Source organism: Eptatretus burgeri, chromosome 9 (genome assembly GCF_056783735.1).
Source record: "Eptatretus burgeri isolate ZD-2024b chromosome 9, Ebu_testis_v1, whole genome shotgun sequence".
In the NCBI taxonomy this organism is placed as follows: domain Eukaryota; kingdom Metazoa; phylum Chordata; class Myxini; order Myxiniformes; family Myxinidae; genus Eptatretus; species Eptatretus burgeri.
Window position 1 is genome coordinate 25,604,809 of NC_140969.1, and position 24,643 is coordinate 25,629,451.

Consider the following 24,643-nt stretch of genomic DNA (forward strand, 5'->3'; position numbering starts at 1 on the left):
TGGATGACGGCAGGTCTGAAGGAGTATATGTCACAGTTAATTGTAAAATTTTAGAGGCTGCTACCATTATTATTTTTTTTCATCACCACTATAATATTATATTTTCCCCGCCATGTTTTATATGCAGAAGATTCGAGTTCAAAAATGTTAAGATTTATTGCCGCATCAGATAAAAAACCATAATGCCTCAACAATGTGAGGCTGGTTTCATGTCATCATTTGCGACTTAATTAATTCTCATTCTCTAGCAAATTCTGTTGGTCCCATGTCAATCGGCTGAACTTGAAAAATTAACGTTACGCAATCAGGTGATGATGTCATAATTCGGAAACCGGGAAGTCGGAAGTCATTGTCTTCAATTGACTGTAGCATTATTTTTTCATTCTATTGCAAATGGCGTTGGCCCCATGTCAATCGGCTGAACTTGAAAAATGAACGTTACGAAATCAGGTGATGACGTCATAATTCGGAAACCGGAAGTCGGAAGTACAATTCTTTTACATCGGGACATTCCCGGGTACATGTTCTGTCAGCATGTGAAGTTTGGTGAGGATCAGTCCAGTACTTTTCGCGTGCATAGGTCACAGAGAAGCACACACACAGACACACAGACAGACACACTTTCAACTTTTTGGATATTTATATACACCTATATAAATTTACATTTATATACATTGGATATATATATATATATATATATATATATATATATATATATATATATATATATATATATATATATATATATATATATATATATATATACACCTTCAATTTTATCATTATCGGATTCCTTGACCATGAAAACATACTTGTAGACACCAAAATTGTGTTTGTAAGTGCATTAGAAGTGAAGATATAGCACAAAACAAAATTTATCGAAAGTTGGTGGTGGCCATTTTGTTTTTCACCTCTAAAAAAATTCCTCAAGGGTGCGAGTCTGGCACCCAGCTGATTCTGATTCAGGATAGCTCAGAGATGATGAATCAACCAAAATAATCACAATGATGCCACAACATGCTTTTTCACATTTCCGCTGGACTTATTGCTCATACCATCAGGTGCAACCTATTTTGGGGAGGCAATGTGTCTAAACTTGCCTCTAGAGCAGGACACTTCCTTTGGATTCTCCAGACGGCAATCTTTTCTTGGTCTCTTCAAACTGCCATTTTTTGTAACAGTTTACAAGGCATTCATCCACAATGACCTGAAATATGGCTTTGCACTTTAGGCTGGCATTTCCGCATCCTAATTTGGTTTTTATAAGTGGCTCAGTCTCCTTGGTATTTCTTGCCAGTGTTATCAAGCCAAGCTTCTATCTCACTGCAGCCAAGTTGGTTGCATCAGTGTCCTCTCTCTTTCACCTTTTCTCTGGTGTTACCCATCACACTTTTTTGACACTTCATCTCTCCAAGGCTGCACAACCTCGTTTCTTATTAACCTCACTAAGTTTAAGCTTGAAGCTGACCTCCACTATTTTGTCCCCTTTTTCTCATTGGTGGATTGACCTTCCCGAGTTCATCCTAGCTTGCTCTTGTCTTTCTTTCTTCAAAGCTTCAGCCCACCACCACTTCATGTGTTCCATCTCTCCCAATGATCTGTTTTTATCCATGCTCTCTTTGTCTCCACTTATTTGTCACTTTGTAATTCTTTTTCATTGTTGGTGCTGAGCCTTATCTATCTCTCTATATATTTAGAAAAGAAATGGCATTTGAAGAACAATGAAGTGTTGCATGAGGAAGTAGTCTTGTACAGCATGGGGCAGAGAAATGGGAGATTTTAAAAACAGATTTCCACAATGCCAACATGATCGCAACTTTTTTGACTGATCAACTAACTACTAGGTTTCCTCAAGTTAACGAGGCCAGTTGGTTTCAACAAGATGGTGCACCTTCTCATACCGCCAGAGTGTCAATGGCCGCCGTATGACTACTTTTTCAAAACCACATCATCTGCAGGAATAGTGACATTACTTGGCCTCCAGGGTCCCCAGACCTGTCAGCATGTGACTTTTTTTTCTGGGGGCACTTAAAAAGCAAAGTGTATGCTCATCACCCACACAATATTGAAGAACTGAAAGAAAGACTAAAAAAATTGCTGGAATTTCTTTGGAGATGCTATGCTGTGTCATGGAAAACATGCATGGAAGACCAAAGGAATGCCTGTGCAGAGACGGAGGTCACCTCGAGGATGTAATCTTCAATAAATAAATGGCATGCTGTGTACTTTAAGATGGCATATTTGTAATTTGGCAAAAACAAAATGTTTATTTAATTACTGAGTTTTTTTAAATCACCCATTTCTCTGCCCCACCCTGTTTTACCACCAACCATGTTGTGTAAGGATTATCTTTGTTGAAAGGCTGTGATTGTTATGTACACTTTAACAGATTTATTCACTTAGTGGTTAATATGCTGGACTTTCATCAGTAGATTTAATGACCTTCCCTTGAGTATTTAACACAAGGTGCTCTTCCAGCCTAATTTGCTCGTTAATTAGTGCATCTCCAGCATTGCCCAAATGGTTGTTTTTTTTTCACAAAATCCAACATGAGAATCACATCCACATGATTGAAAGATACTGTAGTCATTCTTACTCCAGCGAGATAAAAAGGCATTGTCCAATTTGTAATTGCAACAGATCGAGGTGAACTGACAACAGATCCTGAACTGACTTTTACATATATAAGGACAAATAAAATAAAATATATACCGGTTGTTCGTCCCTGTCCGCTTCTTTTTTTGAAGTGACCTCCTTTTTTTGTTGCTTGTTATTTTCTCAAACATCTCCAAAAAAATCCATGTCTTTGTGTATGACTCTTGCACCATTCATTGGATGGATAATTTTCCCGATGTCGATACTAAGTTTTTATACCTTTTACCGAGCCGCAGCACCAAGACCTGTACTGCCGCTTTCCATTCACTGCCATTTTCCGTTCGTTTCCGTGCGTGATATGTGACCAATGCTGATCTGTGTACATGGCTGCATACATAAGTTCCATCACAGCCGCTGCAGTAAAATACAGTGCACGTTTCCAATTAAAATGATGCAAAATACTACTGGATTTAAAACGAGCAAATTGTGTGACAAATGTAGAATGCAGACAAATATCACGAACGTGTTGAATCTTTTTCATGATTTAAGCTTCATTTTTATAGCGCGGCGACATCGCGCTGTTATATAATTGGCTATTCTGTCCTGTGTCTTCTGTCACACTTCTGGCCGCGTACGTCCCTTTGATCTGAGGACTATAAATATAAATTTGTCCAACGTCACAACTCTTCCCATCATGCATGCTAATTCACCGTGTCTACATTTAAATTTTATAACTGCAAAATTGTTTCATCATTCTTAACCTAGACTTTTACTGCCCCCAGCTGCGCAATATCGAAGTATTCGCTTCTTGTTGAACATGGTTTTCATCTGTTTGTGAATTCGTATGGGAACTAAAGTCCTGAAGCCATTTTGAAGAAGAAAAAAATGATACAAAGGGCCTTCTCCTTCCTTTTAAAAAAAAAATCTGGACGATCAACTGTTTTTTTTTTGTTTGTTTGTTTCGCATAAATTAGTAAATGTTTCACTTCAAGTGTTTATGAATGTTTAAGTTCTCTAAACTCGTGTCTGGAAGTAGCTTCCCATGAAATTTTGTTCTTGTTGAGGATTCCAACTGAATATTTTTCCAAGGACGATTTGCATCAAAACTCCAAGTTAGCCAGATATTAAGTGATTATTGTGTACAAAACTTTGTTTATTTGTGCTTATTCATGAATATGCACCACGTCCCTCTATCCAATGCAGGCTTTCATCATATCTGCCTTCGCAACGAGAGTAACCAGCCACTGATGCTACCCTCAGTGTTTGTGTTTATCGAAGTAAAGGACTATGTACCTGACGCTTATGAAGGCAAGTTTCCTCACTTTGTAAAATGTGTTTCTGCAGTTTTTCTGCGTTGTGGGTGTCACTTCATGTGAGTAATTGGCTGATCAGGGTTTCTATATTGCATTTCTTATCCCCTGTGATGAGGCTGCTCTAATGTCAAATGAGTTTGAGTTGCACAGTTGCCCTTGTGCTGGCGCAAGGTTGGCCAGCACACCTCGCTTTGCAGTGTTTAAGTTTGACGGCCACTTTACATGCCAAGAAGGCAGCTCAAGCATTTTGCATCCATGTAACTTTCATCCAAGTCCATGGCACAGTTACCCTGTATTCCACGTGGTGCACCATTGGTTGATTTTACGAAGTATCCTGGTAAATGTAGTTCTTTTAGTGCACACACATTCCAAGAATTGTCAGGCATCAATATGCAAGCGTTTCGCTTTGTAATATTTTATATATTCATGTAATTACTCTTTCTTAAAAAAAAAAAATGTATTTATTTGTTTATTCATTTATTATCTTTTTCTCTCCAGCATTTAAGCATTTTAAAAGTAACTTTTGGGGTTATTTGCTTGGTGAAGGCACTTGCAATATTGGCAGTGCAGTTGATATTTACACACAGTTGCTTGGATATAGGAAATCCAACTCGTTACCTTCGCATTCTGCGAAAGGTTATGTTTTGGTCGCTGTGTATTTATTTATTTGTGAATATGTGTGTTTGTTTGTTATCCGCATAACTCAGAAAGTATTAAACCGAATTGCATGAAATTTGGTGGGATGATTCGTGAGTATCCAAGGACAATTTGATTAGATTTTGGGAGCGATCTGGTCAAAGGTCAAGGTCATGAAAAGGTCAAAAACACTCTTTTGAGCATAACTTCCTTCATAATACAGCTATCGACATGCAACCACCGCCATATTGTTCCATGACAAGATACCTTTCGGATATGTAGTGTCGGATTTGACGTAACGTCATCGGAAGTGCGTCTAAATGACGTCACAAGATGACGTAAATTTTCAATTTTCGATCTCATCAGTTTTGATCATACCGTTTTGTAGGACTTACCTTAAGGACGTCACACACCAAATTTGACTTCGATCGGACTGACCGTTATGACGTCATTGACGTTTGAACATGACGTTTTTCAATTGTGGCTAAAATGTCCTGATATTTTACATTCAAATATCCATGTAATTTTTTAAAGCAAAGTCTCCCAAATCCAGGCATTAGGATCAGTACCAAAATATCTGTTTATTGATGTACAGGTTTTGCCAATTAACTCTGTAGTCAAGGTCAAGCTCACACTCAAGATCAAAATATACTTGTAGGCATAGCTTCAGATCTAATAGAGCTATTGACATGAAACCAACGTTAAAACGTTCAGTGAACTACGAGCTTTCAGAATGGTAGTCCCCGATTGGACGTGACGTCCCCGGAAGTGCGTCAAAATGACGTCAAAAGATGACGTCATTTTTCAACTTTTTAATTTTTCAGTGTTTATCATTCCATTTTGTTGGACTGCCTTCAAGGAGGTTACACACCAAATTTGACGTCAATCGGACTGACGGTTGTGACGTCATGGACGTTTTAAAATGATGTTTTTCAAATGTGCCTGGAAAAAAGTTGCGGCGGCGAAGGTATGCGCTCTACCGAGTGCCCGTTCTAGTCTTTGAATATTAAGGTTTGATGAAAGAATGAATTACAGGAGTTGGAATGATGAAAATTTAGTCTGTTGTTTCTGTTTAAGGCATCTTTGTTACCAAAGAACATTTCAGCAGTATTTTCTATAGAAATGTGAGTGACAATGTGGTGAGTTTAGCATTGCATGCAATATGAACATTGATAATTGTTGCAAGACATTTGTGTCAAAAAGGGATTCTGTTTGTCATTTACTTGAAACAATATGATGAGGGAGGTGGGAGAAAAAGATTTATCGAGTGAATAAAGCGTTTGGATATTTCCATTGGAGGAAGTTTGCGCTGTTCTCTTATCTTCTCCAAAGTATGATTTGCATCCCTTTAAGTTGGAAAATTACACTAATAATGAAGGTGGTTTTTTATTTAATAAGGGCCTATTATTGGACATTTCCAATGGAACAGTGTGATAACTGTGTTATTTTTTGTACAAGACATTATCCAGGGTCTGTCCAATCCCATCAAGTATCAAAGTCAAATGGAAGAGCGTGCAAGGCAGCTGGAAGCATTGACAATGGAAGAGGTGAGATGATGAAAATAATTCTTGGATTGTCTGTCCATCACTGTCTTTTTATTTCTTTTTCGAATGTTCAACACTGTAATGAACAAAATGATGAGGTTTACAGTGTGTGCACAATGGCTTTGTCCTCGGCTGGGTGCAATTATCTTGGGAAGTAAATGCAGTGACTGCATATTTCCCTCAAATATTTTCGAAGTTTATAATTCCTTATAATCCAACTAAAATAAGGCAATGTCTGTGGATCTGTATGTCTGTTCCTTATCAATTATGGATTCCAAAACGGCTCGAACGATCTCCACAAAATTTTGCATTAATTTGTTGTTGGGGTACCCATGGTCAGGTCATCGGCATTAAATAATACCTCACCCCTGGCCTCAAGTGTGGGGAGATGACATGCAATTTTCCCCTGTTCATGTGGAATAATGCAAGCTGCTGGAGGGAGGGGGTATTCTGTGTGGGGAAACGATGCCAATTCTGAAAACAAATCCAAGTGGGATATTGACGAGTTACACAAATACATACCATCAAACTACATTTCTTTGATGAATGTGAAAGGGTCCTTATTCATAAGGTAAGAAATACTGATTTTATCATGAAAACACAGCATCTTCTGACATTCATTTACTCTCCACGAGTTTGATATTCATTGGTGACACTCCCCGTGATATCGTGCTGTCATGTCTTCTGTTTCTTGGAGTCTTTTGGCCATAAGATCAAACATATCATCATGGTTTCTTCTGTGGTTGAAATACAAATGGATTTGAATCGGTAAGCCTGCACCCATAGCTCAAATATTACACTGAAGTAGCTTCACAATTTAAAAATCTCTAAAAACTTGCATAAATATATGCACACAAGGTCACGTGCCTGCAGGAAGAAACCAAACCAGACCACGTGTTTATTTTTTTCTGAAAAGCGAAGAAGTGTTGGTGATGACCACATTGAAGCTATGCCCTTTGGATGGATGTATCTTGAGGTGGTCACCGGGACCTTAATGTTATTCGTATAGTTGAAAATTTGATTTTTGAAATATGCCATTTGAAGATGAGCCATTCTGAATTGGTGGAATGAAAGAGTCAACATTTTTTGGTGGCAGAGAAGGATAGCTCTCTGGAGTTGCCTGGTTATGGTCTTTGTAGGGAGGAGCCTAGCAAATGTGTCAAGGGTTGAATCAATCTTTGGACTTTACATTTGGGCAATTCTGGACATTTCAAGTTCATGGGAATCCGATGGCCTTGAGAGGCTCAGGTGAATTTCATGTGGGGCCTCCACATCATGAAAGGTGGGGCACGAAGTTCGGTATTTTGGGTTCTGAGCATGTCCTTCGATACCCTGCACCATTAGTCATGACTCTTGTGATGGTCATGCATCAATCTTCCGTTCAAACATTAAACAACGATTGTGCTTTAATCATTCTGGGGCGAGAGTAAAGGGCATTATTTTTAGAAAGTTCTGAAGCAGAGATTCCAATTTTAATTACATCAAAGCTTTTTAAAATGTAACTGAAATGACTTGGCACATTAAGTTTCAGCATGGGTAATCTCTGGCACCTTGCATCTTTTTTTTCTCCCCCCTTAAGTTCACCCCCACCTTCCAACCCTTTTAACTCAATCCCTTTGACTTAATACTTCAGTGACAGTTCTCACTTATAAGTAATAAGTTTACTGAAATTACATTGAATATTTTGGTTAAGTTATCAGTCTTTATGATTGCCAATATTACTCCTCATACTCTTTCTGAGATCTGACCAACAAAGTGAGAAAATTGACCAATAATAGGTTTTCAAAGAAAAACATGTCTGGCTGGAGAAGGATGAAGACTGCGCATTATAGAGGAGAGCCCAGTTAGATTTACATATTTGTTGCAATTGCACAAGCAGTGCAGATTGAAGAAAGGCCTTGCAGCTAAGATATGATGATTAGCTGTATAATTAGCTGAGCTGTAGTTAAGAAGAAGTTTGATGGAGAATGCCAAAATGTATTGCACGACACAGCAAGCTTTATCCCAAAATCAAGAAGTCGGAGATTGCAGGGACTCAGTGGTCATTAAATAGTAAAGGTACTGTCTTGGATTGAAAGTCGTGTTGCAAATTTCTGTTTGGCAACAATTGATGTGGTTTCTGCATGAAAGCAGTCACTTTCCACGTGATATTAACAAGGTGAAAGGACAGGTACTACAGTGCAATTCTATTAACTGAGACACTGGTTTATCTCCAGACAAATGCTCCTTCACACAGGCATATTGACAGGTAAGCTTAGGCCCAACATTGCACACAACTGATATGATCACGCACTGGAAGAGCAAATTGGGTATGCAGCTTCCTCCATGTGTTTTTCAAAGCCTGAATACAAATCCAAATGAGCAGCTAATGGAGCATCAATCTGACCTGTCAGATGAAAGAAACCTGTCCACGTCATATCACGTTGATGGATACGGGGGAAGTTTGAACAGACTTTGATAAAAAGAACTTCATTGCATGCGAAGCAGAAGAAAACGAAGTACCAAAATATACATTTCACTCATAGCCAGCCCAGAGGGGAAAGCAGTACTCAGTCAAGCTGCGGATGAAAGCCTTGTCGGTGGATAGGAGCTCAGGTGTGCCAAGGAAGGACTTTGCATGATGGAGGATACCCAGTCGGCAGCTAGCTTTGAAGGCCAACTCTGAAAAGTGGTTTACCCAAGAAAGATCGTGGCTGATAGTGAGACCCATGAGTTTGAATGACTGAACTTCCTCAAGAGGATTGTTGAGAAAGTAGATGGGGGTGGGGGGGTTGCCTTTCAGAGAGAGACAGTGAGTGTGAGATTTGTCAGGATTGAAAGACATATTGCAAGTGTTTGACCAGTTTGCGATTGTGTCAATGTCTGAAGAGAGGGAAGAGGCTACAGCCTGCCTGTCTGCAGGATGAAGAATGTCGCAGCAGCAGGTGAAGTCATCAGCAAATACGTAAAAGGGATTTTGCAGAGAGTTAGAGAGATCATTGATGAAGATCGAGAAAAGGACTGGGCCCAGAATACTGCATTGGGCTCTCCAGCCTCGACAGTGAAAGGAAATGAAAGGATTCTGTTGGGAGCCACACGTTGGCTCTAAGAGGAGAAGAAATAAGGAAGCTTTGTGTTAAGTTGGCCTTGGATGCCATAGGCAGAGAGTTTGCAGAGTAAGGCAGGATGCCAGACTATCAAAAGCATGAGATATGTTCAAAGGAAAGCCCTGATTTTGTGTGTGACATTGAGGGCTTCCATCCATTGTTGGGTGAGAAGCAGCATGTCCAAGGTGGAGTGAGTGACCTGGTCTGAAACCAAATTGGTGATCTGTGATAGGGTTGTTGGGGAAAAGGAAGGATTTCATGTCAACTGCGATGATAGATTCCGTGACCCGCTGATGATTGGAAGTAATCTGATGGGTCTGTAGTTAATGGGGTAAGTTTTTGCACATTTTATGTAATGCAGTGATGTTGGAAGATGTCAAAGCCGATGGTAGATGACCGCGGGTAAATTTTAGAGTGAAAAGGGCAGACATTGGATGTGCAAGAGTAGAGCAGGTTTTTATGACATGTGAGCTGCTGCCATCTGGTCCACTTGCAGAGTCAGAGTCGAGGGTTGAAAGAACCTTCTCCATCTTCTCGGGTGCAAAGGACACATAGTCATGGAGCAGTCGGGAACGACAGGGAAGGATGGGTACCAAGAGTGAGGGGATAGGGACAAGATATGGAAGTAAACACAGAATTAAGGCATTCAGCCTTCTAATGAGCGGAGTCGGCTGGGATGCCATTTGAAGAGAGGGAAAGGATGGAAGGGAGCATACACCAGAGACAGACTTAGCAAGACACCACCAGGTTTTAGAGGAGGGAGATAGGTTTGAAAGTTCATTATTGAGGTTAGACAGATGTTTTCTGGCTCTCCTGAGAGTGGACACACACTTGTTTACTTTTTGGAATGTACTCAGATTTCCTTCAATCAGATCAACCTTCCAGGAAGAGAAGGCAAGTTGCTTCAGAGCAACTACCTCACAACAGGATTCAGTGTGTCATGGGTGAGAATATGGGTTAGATAATTGAAGATGAGGTGAGATGAATCTGTGCATGATAGAGACAGAGACAGAGACAAGGTTTTCTGTGGAAGAAAGATTTAACAGGTTCAGTAGATATAGGAGACCAGTCCTGAAGTTCTGATGACTGCTTGCAGTCCCTGCCAATCTGCCTGAGTGAAATGCCAGACTTGCCGGCATTGAGGCAGTTCTCTGAGAATAGCCAGAGAGCTACTGTATATCTTGATTTTCACAAGCACATGATTAGATGAACCAATTGGAGCAGAGGAAGAGCAAGAGACATTTGCAAAAATTTGGGATTTGCCATTGGGAGAAATCTGGGTTGGAAAGCTCACAGATTGAGTCAGTCCCATAGAGTCACAGAAGTCCTTTGCTGAAGTGCCATGGATGGTGAGAGAGGTACCAACACCTAGTCAATTTGTATGGTGACAATTGAAATTGGTCACTACAAAGGAGGATGTGAGAGTTGGGATGAGTGGTTAAAAGTTTGTCCATGTTGTCTGAGATAGATATTGATGGAATGGTCACTGTTGGGAGGACGGTACAACAGACAGACAAACAAGGGGTGGAAGTGGAGGGGAAGTCACAACTAGAAAGAGGAATCAAAGGTCTACTGGTTGGAGTGAGTTTGCAATATGTGGTTGAGGAATGTTTAACTTGACTCTTCACCATACTAAGGATGACGAGTGACATCACATCCCTCAACTAATTCCCACAAGAAGGCATTTGTGGACCAACACCATTGATGAAGTTCCATCCTTGTTGTCGTCCTATCATTTATTGTGTTCACACGTCATCTCATTTTTGGATAAAATAATAATACCTAAACCTTCCCCTATAGGATAGGCGAGGGGGGGGGTTATAGATGTAGGGTTTGTTTCTACAATTGGTGCCCAGATTTTTCATGGTACTTCATGTTATTGTCGACCACTTGAAGGACGATTTCGTTATTTAGGTTTTTGGGGGTTTTTTTTTTCTTCCTGCACTCCCAATTTCCGATTCCGAGCTGTGTGTCGGAGCCGGCAGGGACTTTTGGAATGAAATTTTGCATAATAATGTGAATAAAAAGTACTTGGGGTTGACATTTTTTTTGACCATGACCTAATTTTAAGGTCATGGCCTAATTATAGACATTTTCACCATAACTTGACTGAGGATTATCTGATCGGAACAAAATTCCCCCCTCTCGATAGCATAGCCTTGAGAAAGTCACGTTTAGGCTTCATTTACATCATACCCCTCCGAGTTAATAATCATGTACACTATGTTACCTAAAGTCAGGGATCCAATTTTATTGATAACATGTACAAAACCATTATGTGCAACTATTTAATTTATTATACAATCTCAGCCTGTAACTTTAGTCTCACATATCCTCACACTTTTTCATCTTGTGCATGGAGGTGGTGGATTCTTTGTCATTCATCACTCGATGCACCCACTAGTTGCTTCAGATTTCATGTTGATTATCATTTGGTCAATGTTAACATTTTGTGAGGGGACCATGTCACTGTAATAGAAACAATGGCAGGCCACACGACTCGCTTTCTCATGAAAGGATATGTTGAAATGTACGAATCCTGGAAACTTAAGATGTTTATTGTTTTTGACGACAATACAAAAAACTTGATCGGTCACTGCTCACCTATAAAACTCAGCAATTCCAAACTATTTTCATATGTGTGATCTCAGCTCAGTCCCAGAGGTACTGTTGACTTCTTATGGAATGGGACGTTGTACCTCAGATGGTCCAGAAGACCTCACTGTAATGGAATCGCAAGGATTAATAGAACAATTTATTTTTGCTGTTGCAATCATGATCATCAATTTGCTCTTTGTAAGTCCAAGCTCTCACCATGGAGGTGCACATAAGAATTAATAGATGTGTAACGATTGCAAAAAATAATGTAATTTAATTACATGGATTTTTACAATAATAATTCCAATGTAATGACATTTAAATTCTCATTTAAACTTGTAGCGCATGAGTCACTAATGCAAAACAGATGTGGACAGATTATAAATTCTTCATTGAAATGGAAAAGGTAATCATAAAGAGAACTTTGCTTGAACTCTGTAGAAATATAAATATTGAAATGCAGAAGACACAAAATACAAAATAAAGACAAAGAATGATGTTGGAAAATGATGTTCCTTTCTGTTAACTTTCACATCACACTGGACAGTCTGTGAGACCTTAAGTTAGCCCGAGCAGGAAGAGCAGGTGAAAAAGAGGGTGTAAATACAGTTCACAGTTCTTCCAGTGAAATGTAACAAGATGTTTGTTTCTGGCAAGGCTTGACTGCCGAAACGTGAGGTCACTGTCTGCAAAGAGCTCCAAAGGAGGGGAAACTGTTTTGGTGGTTGTCCCAGGCAGCACCATTTCATACTGGCTTTATAATTGTGCACACCGATGTTCTACCAGCCACAGGTTGTTGTACTGCAGCTCCAGCTGTCTCACCAATGTTTGCCCTCTTCACCTTGGTCGAGCACACTCTAACAAACTCTGTCCGCATCACTGTACTTTTTTTTTAATAGAAAGATAACTTTCCTAAGGTCAGCCAAGTTAGCATCAGCCAATCAAAAGTTTCAACCGGGCTGCATGGGGGTGGTTCCCTTGTGTATGTTTTTTTTTTAATACATGCTCTCTGCTCGTGGAAGAGCTATGACACAGGACAAAATCAGGACACAACGTAATAAAGGGAACAGCAGGAGAAAGGGGAAACACCAACAGAAGGGTGGAGGGAAAAAGTCGATGGAGATTGACAAACAGGATGCAGGTAATGACAAGGGGTAAAGGAGAAAGCAAAGGGTGGACAATATGAATACATAAGTAAAATTTAGGGAGGGGTGTGGGGTGGTTTAAAGGGTGTAGTGTGGTAGTCCTGGAGACATTTGCAGAAAATTGGGAAAACCCTAACCCGAACAGCTCTATCATGACTTGGGATGGGGGATCGCTTCAGATGGTGGTGAACAGCTGTCTTGAAGACCTGGAGGGAAGAATGAGATTGAAGAGTGGAAGGTGGTTCCATAGGTGGGATAAAAAGATAAATAAAGAATATTTCTTCATAAAACACATGAAGCAAGTTCTATAAAGTATAATCTATAGGTCTACATTCTAAATATACAAAATAAATCCGATCACATTATAAATATCTTGCCCCCTAGCTTGTAACAATATGTTATTTTCTGAATTGTACAGAGTTTCGAGAATTGCTCTTTTAGTCCCTTCTTTTCCACTGTCATCCTTTTCCTTTTGTTTATTCCTGTTGAGACACTTTTAATTTGGATTCTGCTTTCACTGTCCTGATTCCCCTTTTCATTTTTCTTGTCATACAAAACACCACATACAAAGCTTTCGTCCGCCGTCTGATGGAGTACTGCTCTCCCCTCTGGGCTGGTGCTCCTGCCTCTCACCCTTCTCGGTGTCACACTATGGAAACCAAGGCATTTAGGATCATTGGTATCTCACGTAATGAGACTGAGTCTTTGGGTCTCTCACCGCAGGCAGGTTGGTGGTCTTTCTGTCTTCTACCGCCAGCCAACCGCACTGTTTTGTTTTTTTTAAACATACAATGTCGAGGCTCGTATCAGAGATAAGATGGGCAGAAGCTAAGAATAGGTGACCACAAGACCCCTTTGGACCATCAATAAACCAGGCAGGATATTTCACAAATATTATATGATAAAAATTAGAATTTTCTTTGAGGTGTGCACCACAATGAGTTAAGTTACATTCTCACAATTTTATTAACCACAAGGTGACTCGATACATTATTTTGCTGATCAATTGAGATTAAATGGAAGGTTTAAAACTTTTGACATGTGCTTTCATTATCAAACCTACATTCTGCAATCTGTCTTAATTTAACATTTCTTTTCCTCTGACGCACACAAAATATCACATTGCGAATGAAACCTTGACAGCTTGTCTTTTTGTGATTTATGGACATGTCTTGTTCAATTAATGGAACCATGAGAGGTTTAGTTTTAGAGGAAACCAGAAATGTAAAATGGTGAAGTCTTGCAAATGGGTTTCTCATTGTGGGGTTTAAACCTCATCATTTGTGAGATCAAGCTTTGTATGTGTATCTGTGTAGTGCTGATAATATAATTTTATCTTACAGGATGATGCCAGAAATGGAAATGCCATGCCAGAGGCTGTGGTATCTCAACCAAAAACACCCGTCCCGCCGAGTCATTATGTCAAAACTAATAGCTTTGAGAGCCCCCAGGGCAATGGGCGACCACAAGACCAACGGAAGATGTCTCGATGCAGCCTCCCAACATATGATGGGCCATGCCCCATGGATATGACGTGTAAGTATCACCAGTGCAATCATGGTTTCCTCATTCAAAGACCGATACGGTGTCCCGTTTTATTCTCATTTATGTCAAAGATATTAAGACTCCATGAGATTGATGGACTTTAACTGTACCCAAGATGAAATGCCAGAAGATATGAAGCATTTTCTTTTGTTCCACTTGATTTTGTCTTCAGTCTTTTTATCTGGTTCATGAAAGTTGTGCTTTTATCTCCAGGTATTACTTATATATTCAGATCACCATAGTATTACTTGGTGCCTTGTGTGACAACGCTGGTTCAGGCACAAAACATATTTGCTGTATGTCGCTCATTAACAAATTTTGTGCCTTTCTCTTTGCTCTGTTTAACTGTTTTGAGGCTAATTAGATGTTTTGTATAATTTTAGGTCCAAGGTGGGACGTAACAGAAGTAATGCAAGGTGAGTTTATTATTTTCATTGTGTACAACTTTTGCACACAGTTTAACTGCACGAAAGGGGTCATTACTTCCTTCACTTTTGCTTTGCTTTATTGAATGTGTGGTTTATACTCAATTCCATGATCCTCAGACAAATGAGATTAAACACTCACAGAGTGTTTAATATCCTATGCATCTGGATCGGTCGTTCCGCATCAAGCTGCCATACCAGACAGTGAAAGACAGTGTCAGGGCACTCTAGCACTGCCCGATAGAACTTTATCAATACAGGATAAGCCTGGTGTTGGCTCAGTGATTTTGGTGGTGGCTTGGGATCCTAGGGTCCTGAGTTCAAGCCCCGTCGGCCGCTGAACTAATACACCAGGGGGTTGACTCAGCCCGTCATCCTTCCGAGGTCGGCGAAATGAGTACAAGTTCCAGTGTGTGTACTGGTAGAGGGGCACTGCATCAGCGACAGTCGTGCTTCAAGAAATGATAGCTGCCATACGACCACCACCATCAATACAGGATGACTGACACCAAAACTTTTCTGCCTTCTAAGGAAGAACAACCATCACTGAGACTCCTTCACACAGTGATTGGTGTTTATCTCCCACTTAAGATATTTGAAAATATGTATTTCTAAAAATTTTTAAGAAGTGACAATATCAACTTCAGCATCTTAAATAACCAAGGGTTGAATGGGAGTTTTGTTTTTCCAGTAGTCAATAATAAGCTTTATCTTCATTACATTGACTTTGAGATTGTTTAAAGAACACAATTTGACAAGTTGTTCTTTTTTTACTTGGTTACGGTAATCACTTTCATCACTGTTGAGAATCAGGCCAGAAACAGTTGTGATGTCTGCAAATGTCACCACCAGTGAGCTATCAGATGATGCGACAGAATCATGAGTAAACGATGAATATAAAATCCTGGATAGGATGTAAAAAAAAAAATGTCAGAACAGCTGTACATACAAAGGCACAGCAAAGTAGGTGGAGTGATCCGCACATCTGCAAAAAACTCGATCTTCCTGTCCCAGAAAACTCATGGAAATGTGAACCAAAAACGACAATTGAAAACAAGGTAGTAACGCTCACGTATAACTTGATGATCCCGTTGAGCATGAACAAAGAAAACTAGAACGACACTCGGAAGAGCGCATACCTCCACCAGGCTGAATAGTTTATGTTTTGTAACCCACTGATGGGCCGGATCTGGATCCAGACCTGAACTAAAATTGAATTGGCTTGTTCTTGTCACCGAACCAACTCATCCTCCTAGTTTTGTCATAACTCATCCACAACCTTTTGAAATATCATGCCTTTTCGTTTTTGGCCCATCTCTCAAAGGTGAAGAATGACTTTAAAAAAATTATCATATCCAGATCCATATCTTCACCAAAATCGAATCGATTCGTCCTTGTCACACACCCAACCTGTCCACCAAGTTTTGTCTGAATCCATCCATAACTTTTTGAGACATTGTGCTATGCAATGCCTTCAGAAATTATTCACACCCTTTGACTTTTGTTTCATTTTGTTGTGTTGCAGCCTGAATTTAAAATGGATTAAATTTAAATTTTTTGTCACTGATCCACACAAAATACCCCATAATGACAAAGAGCAAACATGTTTTTAATTTTTTTTACAAATTACTTAAAAATTAAAAGCTGAAATGTCTTGCGTCAATAAGTATTCAAGCCCATGACCCCAATACTTTGTAGAAGCGTCTTTGGCAGCGAGTACAGCTTTTTATTGTATACATTGTCGAGGCTCGTATAAGCACTAACACACAGAACATATAACAAAAGGAGCAGGAGGTGAGGGGTGGGAGAGGGAAACACAAAACAGTAGGGAGCAGAGACGTTCGGAGATCTGTGGAAGGGAGAGGGATGGGCCGCGTACACGAGGTAAACAAGATTGCACTACAGAGAATTTGAAGGAGGTGGGTTTGGGGTGGATTCACAGGGGTAGAAAAGATCATGGGTAGAAAAGGTGAAAGGATAGAAAAGCTTCAAGTCTTTTTGGATATATCTGTATTAGCTTTGCACATCTGGATTTGTGGATCTTCTCCCATGCTTCCTTGTGGATTTGCTCAAGCTCTGTCAAGTTGGATGGGCAGTGTGGGTGAACAGCAATCTTCAAGTCTTTCCACAGATTCTCAATGGGATGTCAGGCGAGGCTTTGGCTGGGCCACTCAACGACTTTCACATTCTTGGTCTGAAGCTATTCCAGTGCTGCATTGGCTGTATGCTTGGAGTCATTGTCCTATTGAAATGTAAATCTTTGCTGCAGTCCAAGATCTTTTGCATTCTGATGTAGGTTCTCCTCAAGGATTTGCCTGTATTTGACTCCATTCATTTTTTTCCTCTATATTTACAAGTCTCCCAATCTCTGCCACTTAAAAGCAGCCCCAGAGCATAATGCTGCCACCACCAAGCTTCATGGTAGGGATGGTGTTAGATGGGTGATGAGCTGTGCTCAGTTTCTGCCAGATGTATCACTTTGCAATCAGGCCAAGGAGTTCAATTTTCGTCTCATCAGACCACAGAATCTTTTACCTCATGCTCTCAGTCTTTCACGTGCCTTTTTGCAAACTCCAAGTTGCTGTCATGTGTCTTTTACTCAGGAGTGGCTTCCATCTGGCCACTGTCCCATAACGCTGAGATGTGTGAATTGCTGCAGAGACTGTTGTCCTTCCGGCAGGTTCTCCCTTCTCAGCCAAGGAACTCTGTAGGTCCATCAGAGTAGTCATTGTGTTCTCGGTCACCTCTATGACCAAGGTACTTTTTGCCGGGTTGCTCATTTTGGTCAGACGGGCAGTTCTAGGAAGAGTCTGGGTAGTTCCATATTCTTTCCATTTCCTAATAATGAAGCTCACTGTGCTCTTGGGAACGTTCAACTATCTAGAAATGGTTTTATACAGTTCCGCAGATCTATGCCTTCTCACAATTCTGTCTTGGAGTTATACGGACAATTCCTTGGACTTCATAGTGGAGTTTTTGCTCTGATATGCACTATCAACTGTGGGACCTGATATAGAAAGGTGCGTTTCTTTCTCAATCATGTCCAATCAATTGAATTGTCCACAGGTGGAGTGCAATCAAGTTGAAGAGACATCCCAAGGATGATCAAAGGAAATTGGATGCACCTGACTTCAATATGGAGTCTCATAGCAAAGTGGTTGAATACTTATTGATGCAAGACATTTCATCTTTTTATTTTCAATCAATGTGAAAAAAATTTGAAAAACATGTTTTCACTTTGGTATTTTGGGTAGATTGCTGAACATTTTTTTTTAATTTAATCGATTTTAAATCCAGGCTGTAACACAACAAAATGTGACAAAAGTCAAAGGGTGTGAATACTTTCTGAAGGCTCTGTAGATCAGTTTCAGCCCCATCACTCAATGGTGAAAAATCACTTTTAAAATTCACGGTTCTGGATTCGGATCTCACCAAATTTAATTAATGTCATCCTCGTCACACCCCCAACCTCTCCACCATATTTCGTCAGAATCCCTCCACAACATTTTGAGATATCCTGTTCACAGACAGACAAACAGAGGCAGACAGGGTGAAAACATAATCTCCGTCCACCTTCGGTGACGGTGGTAACAAAGCATTGCTAATTGAGGTTTCAGTGCCCAGCAATTTTGGCCTAAACAACACAGAAATCAAGAAAATGATGAAATATGAGGATCTCAAAAATGAAGTGTAGAGATCTTGGAAAGAACCCTGAAATTGTACAAGTGATAATTGGTGCAATGGGAATGATAAAAAAAGAACCTTTCGGAGATCTTAAAAACCATCCCTGGAAATACTACCACAAACAAACTGCAGTTGGAAGCCATCCGGGGCTCGGTGACGATCCTGAAAAGATCCCTCAGACCCAAACTTTGAGAACAAGAAATCTTCACAACACAACCTTATCCATGGATCGTGACCCCTTTACTTACCGAAATGGGGGTGGATACTTTGAGACCTGGGAGGATGCTGTTCCACTTTCTGAAACCTGTATATGGAGATGAGAAGTAACACACACAAACCAGACCTCTCTTAGGTTTTTATGGGGCTCATGGCTTCCTCTTCTGTTGAAGTTTCACTCGTATTATTATTGCTTACAAGCGAAAGTGGTGCTTTGGAAGTATTAATTAGGGTAGAAAAGATCATTCGTATGTTTTGGGGCTGACCTGAGATGTCAATATTTACAGCACTTGCTCTGATTTCTTCAGCTAAACCTTTATCCAACTGACTTAAAGTACATCCCAATGAATAATCCTTGTCAATAATTAATTCGTTTCCATTTGTGCTTTTGTCTTCTCTGTCTTTATACCAGATGTGGAGCCACTGACATTGGAAATTCTGAGGAGAAACAAATCTTTGGTAAAGCTCCTTAGAAGGCAAGATAAAGAGCTGCAGGAAATACGCAAAAAGCACAACAAAAGAGGTGAAGAGGTCCAACGAACGATGGACACTTTCAAAAAGAAGCAGGCATTCAAGAACCGCAGGTGAGCAAGTACTCTTTTCCCAAACAACAACTAATACTTCACTTCACTGAAGTACATGCGGAAGCTGATGTCAGAAAATTGCCCCGTTTGGTGTGGATCGGATTGGTTCGATCAACTTTGAATTGATGATTAAAATCAGGAATTGGTGGAAAGTTCAAGACATCACAATTTGCAAGTGTGATAGTGTTTGCTGCCTTCCACCACTTAATGGTCTCTCCCTTTTCTACCGCTGAGATTTACTACACCCTCAAAGACCATGTTCACACCTTTCACCTGCATTTCTTCCACTTGTGGTGCTGTGATGCATCTTTATGTTCTTGTCTTATTTTGTTCCCTTTGTTGTGTCTTTTGACCATTTGTCCCGTTATACTGCTCTTCTATATACTTAGACAATCACTATTTTTGTAAGTAATTGCAGAGATTTCTTTCAATTTCAGGAATACTTTATCAATATGTTGCATTTCATACTTTACAAATTCTTGGGTGAAAATATTAAGTGTTTCATTATAAATTGTCACAGATTTCCCTGTCATTGTTGCATTGGCATCCTGGATTTGTACATTTGGAGAATGTGCAGTGAATGATATTTATGTACCTCACGACAGAACGAGCAACATTGAGTTGGAAAAGTCACGACAGCTGAGTGAGCTTCGAGAGGGGCAAGAGAATGACCTGCTGGTGATGCGTCAAGACCAGCTCCAGGTGGAGCGCAAGAAACGGGAACTTCATCAGACCCAGGTGCTCACTATGTTGTTTTATCCTGAATACATGTGTATCACCTACAATCGGCAGTAATTATTTTGCATTTTAGATGTGGCTGAAAGAGCCGAGTGACGGAGGGTGGGAGGTAAACTGACTGATATGGGGCGAAGGGGAAGCATGCAGACATCCATATGATTTTCCAGTGATTGAGAGATATTTATTTTGACTGCTCTCTTGAGAGATTCCAACTTTTATTGGTAGAATGTGGGAAAGAATGCAACTCTGCTTGCAAGTGTGTGTGGAGGAAAGTCCAGGAGAGGACAAAGGAGAGGATGGTGTATCGATACTGTATCTTCCTATAAAGATGAACAGTCTTTGAGACTTGTATTTCCACAATAATAGCAAAACCATTTCCTATTATCATTATTTTCATCACTACTCCTATTGTTATTGTTGTAGTAGTAGAGAGCTTTGTGTTCAGTTTAGCAAGATGGATTTGTTGTTGCTGGAATCCTAACTCCAACCAGCAATGATGTCTCTTCTTACTTTGAGGCCTTTTACCTTCTTTTCTTGACATCTTACATTTTCCAAGTGGCACCTGTGGTTTATTGAAAGGCTAAATGAATACTGTTCATTTCTAATAAGTGAATGCAGAATAACTACTTCTGTTGACAATAAGTTGGTTCTGGCTTGTCATCCTTTCAGCTCTGTGCAAAGTATTTGGAGATCTCGCAAGAGATGCATGTTGGTCGAATGAAGAAAATGAAAGACGTTTGTGAGAAGTAAGAGCTACTTTCTCCCTGAAACAAAAGCGAATTGTGCTGACTTTGTTTGTCCTGTACCATTTATATATGCACATCAAACTTTCTGTTACATGTTAGTGTTGCTCATATTTCCCTTATTGTATCAGGCAGTGAGGTATGAAGACTGTATTTGTCTACAAAATACTCCGTCAATAAATCTAACTTCATCCATACAGTTCGCATTATTGGGTAGTCGATCTCGTCGAAAAAAATTAATTATTCAATTAAAAAAAAATATATATGTTTTACCCTTATTATCAGTATTTCCGTTGATATGTTTGTCTGTCTGTCTGTCTGTCCCTCTGTTCGGTCCAGTGCTCCGTTAATACAAATGCGATTTCGATGAAACTTGGTTGGTAGGTTCATACCATGACCTAGTTGTGTGCAAATGAGAACCGTTGCTATGGACACCACCGTTGCCAAGCAACGGGACTTTGAAAATTTTGAAAAATCATTAAAAAATTATTTTTTCGAAAATCAAAAATCGGGCCAAGAGCGACTGTGGGCAGTACATTCAGCCATATTGTCAAAAATTTCCAGCCGGATCCTATGAAAACTGTCAGAGAAGATAGACTTTGAATGAACCCTGGTCGAAAACAATAAAAAAAACGAAGTTCGTTATATCTCAGAGACTATGAGTCAGATATACATGAAACTGGTATGGTAGGTTCATGGTATGTCCGAGGTATGTGTGAGAAAGATCCGTTGCGATGGACCCCTCCGTTGCCTAGCAACGGCCGAAAAACCTCTAAATGTGGGGGTATTTTAACGAAAAAACAATCTGCAGCATTAACCCTTGAAGCTAGAATCATGAATTTTCTCGTACTTAATCCTCAGGTCATTCCCCATCGAACGGGCCCATCGCGTCAGGTTCTATTGGGTAGGCGACTACCCATGTCCGCAATCCTTGTTAGCTCGCCTGTTCGAAGAACAGAGAGCTACAGCGATACTCCCGGCGTGAGCGTGAGCGTGAAAATGTTAAAGTTTTTCGTGCAAGTTATTTCTTTTTAATGGTTTTATCTACCACACTATTTTTTTACTGATTACAATATACAAATACATATATTGCTTTAAAATTATTTGGATCAGACTTCAATGCAATGCTTTATTAAAAAATATTATTAGACTAGTCTTTAAAATACGATAAATGTATAAACAGGTGAGCATTGGGTGGCTTTGACACCAACTCTGGTTTTTATTTTATTTTAACTGTAACTCTGTCACTGGTTGTGTTCAACACTGACAATGCAGCATTTCAACAAACTTGGTGGTCATGACCAATCACATGGCAAGAAGGTGTAAGAGCAGTTTCCTATTAGTCCAAATGAATTTTCATTTTGTTTTTCAAAAAACAAATCATTCTTGGCTGTGGAGCAGGGAGGGTCAAAAAGGTTAAATACCAAAAAATGCAATTATGAGCACATTTTAAGGTTTTTTGATGAAACTTTGTGTATACAATCAGCATTGGGGGGATGCATTAAATATCTAATGATTTTTGGGATTTGACCCCGAGTTCATGGGGACTTGGGGTCACAGGGTTCAATATAGAAGATTGTGTTGAATTCAAAATTTGATATTGGGCCATTCCTGGTGGAACTATTTGCCATCTTTCAACTTTGCTTTCAGTGGGAAGTGTGGGAAATTGCGATGGCACACCATCAATTTTACTTTTGTTTTAATTGAATTCTGAACGAGCCATTTTCACTTTGACTTCTTGTTATGAGTCAGATTTTGTCCTGTTTCACATTCACTCATAAACATATTGAGATCCACCAACATCATTATTTATTAAGTTATTTTGTCACCTTAAACAATAATTTGATTGTATTCCTCCCTCCCTATCCCACTTACCCCTCCAAGAAACATTCTGTTTTGATTTTCTCATTTATTAATTCTCTGGTGTTTTTGCACATGTTCTCTGTCCACATTGAATGTGCTGATGTGAGTATTCTATCCACATTGAGTATCTGTCCATAGTATCTGTCTAAAGTGGTTGCCATGGCAACCAGGATGCTGTTTTCCATGTAGTAGCACAATTCTGTATTGGGATTCGCAAGATATCCGTTATTGTCGGGTTGTGTGTGTGTGTGTGTGTGTGTGTGTGTGTGTGTGTGCGTGCGTGCGTGCGTGCGTGCGTGCGTGCGTGCGTGCGTGCGTGCGTGCGTGCGCGCAACGGGAGGCTCCACAGCACAAACCAGCAAACCGATTTTGATGAAACTTGGCGAACAGGTGCCGTATGGGCTGGGAGTGTGCGCGTTTGAGTTTCGTTGCTATGCAGCGGTCGAAAAACCGCATTTTAAGAACCCAAACGTGCTCGTCGGTGCTTTGCTACGTCACATGATTGACTGGTGGCGAATCGACCACCGAGAAACTGTGACTCAACAAGGTTCATGATCACATGGTTTGTTTCTCTTGGAACGTCTCGTTGTCAACAACGTCCGGTCCTTCGGCACACTGAACCTTCCAGTGGCAGATGGTGCACGACGACCCGATATCTCTCGGGCGAAGACCACACACGGCAAACACCCCGCGGGATCCACGAGCAGCTCGAATGGAGGAAACGTGCTCGGTCTGGGGGGTTCGTCCTCAGACCGCGGGTCGGTGGTCCGTCCAGGAGGTTCTCCCTCGGACGGGTCCATGGTCGGTTCACCCGAGGATGAAGATTCCGGACCCGGTACGTGACGTTCACTCCGTCCTGACATGTTGTGCTTCCTGACGCTCATTTTAATGGATTGTTTGTGTTTTGAAAGGGAATATAGAGTCCGAGTTCATCGATCATTCGTTCCCTCCGTGCGAAGGTTTGAACCACAAACTCATTGGGATTCGAGAGATATCCGTTATTGTCGGGTTGTGTGTGTGTGTGTGTGTGTGTGTGTGTGTGTGTGTGTGTGTGTGTGTGTGTGTGTGTGTGTGTGTGTGTGTGTGTGTGTGTGTGTGTCTGCAATGCGAGTGTCCACAGCACAAACCAGCAAACCGATTTCGATGAAACTTGGCGAACAGGTGCCATATGGGCTGGGAGTGTGCGCGTTTGAGTTTCGTTGCTAAGCAACCACCCGCTGCTATGCAGCGGCCGAAATACTGCGTTTTATGAACCCAAATGGTAACTGACGTAATGCGGCTTCTATGATAAGTAGAGCGACCAGACCAACTCCTGCCTATTCCTTGCATCCCCATCTAGTTATCGCGACAGCATAACGTTCCTCTATCTCTCATAGTTTCCGAATGGCAGCCCTCCGAATGCGGAAAGGTGGTGAACCAGGGAATATGTTAAGTGACCTTGACCTCGGAAACCGTCGACGGCGGAACGTTCACATTCGGTGTATGGATAGAGTTTAATAACTACTACAAAATTGAACCGCAGCATTTTTCCAGATTCGATCACCAAGGGTGTCGGGACTGAAATACGCAAAATTCAAAAAAATACTTTTTCTCGACCTACGTTCACTATTTTCAATACTTGTCCTACAGTTTTGAATGTGGAGAAACGAGACTTCGGAATTAAACACTTCGAGATATTTAGAAAATTTTACTTTAGCCGATTTTTGATTTAGGTTTTATTTTTCAAATGGTCGTCCTGTGAGGAGTGCCAGTTGGCAAAATACGCAATCGGAAAAATCTTGCCAGGCAGAGGAACAATTGTGTGTGAACCAATACGTCTTGGCAATGAATCTTCGTCGGTGGATCGGTTAGAATGAAAAGCATCGTATCCAGCGCTTCGATCCTAGCGGATCCCTCGTTGCCGACCGGCTTGTATACCTTCTTGTTAA

General features: G+C 40.5%; 1 protein-coding gene across 3 annotated transcripts in view; it reads left to right on the top strand.

The window, feature by feature from the left end:
• LOC147019746 (1-phosphatidylinositol 4,5-bisphosphate phosphodiesterase beta-1-like) overlaps nt 1-24,643 on the top strand; it is a 369,820-nt gene that overhangs the window by 321,477 nt on the left and 23,700 nt on the right. For all 3 annotated transcript variants that reach the window (XM_085894415.1, XM_085894413.1, XM_085894414.1), the window contains 7 exons: nt 3,799-3,903; nt 6,003-6,091; nt 14,261-14,453; nt 14,846-14,878; nt 19,200-19,371; nt 19,977-20,109; nt 20,779-20,855. In XM_085894415.1, the coding sequence (XP_085750541.1) occupies nt 3,799-3,903; nt 6,003-6,091; nt 14,261-14,453; nt 14,846-14,878; nt 19,200-19,371; nt 19,977-20,109; nt 20,779-20,855 (802 nt within the window). The remainder of the gene's footprint in view (nt 1-3,798; nt 3,904-6,002; nt 6,092-14,260; nt 14,454-14,845; nt 14,879-19,199; nt 19,372-19,976; nt 20,110-20,778; nt 20,856-24,643) is intronic.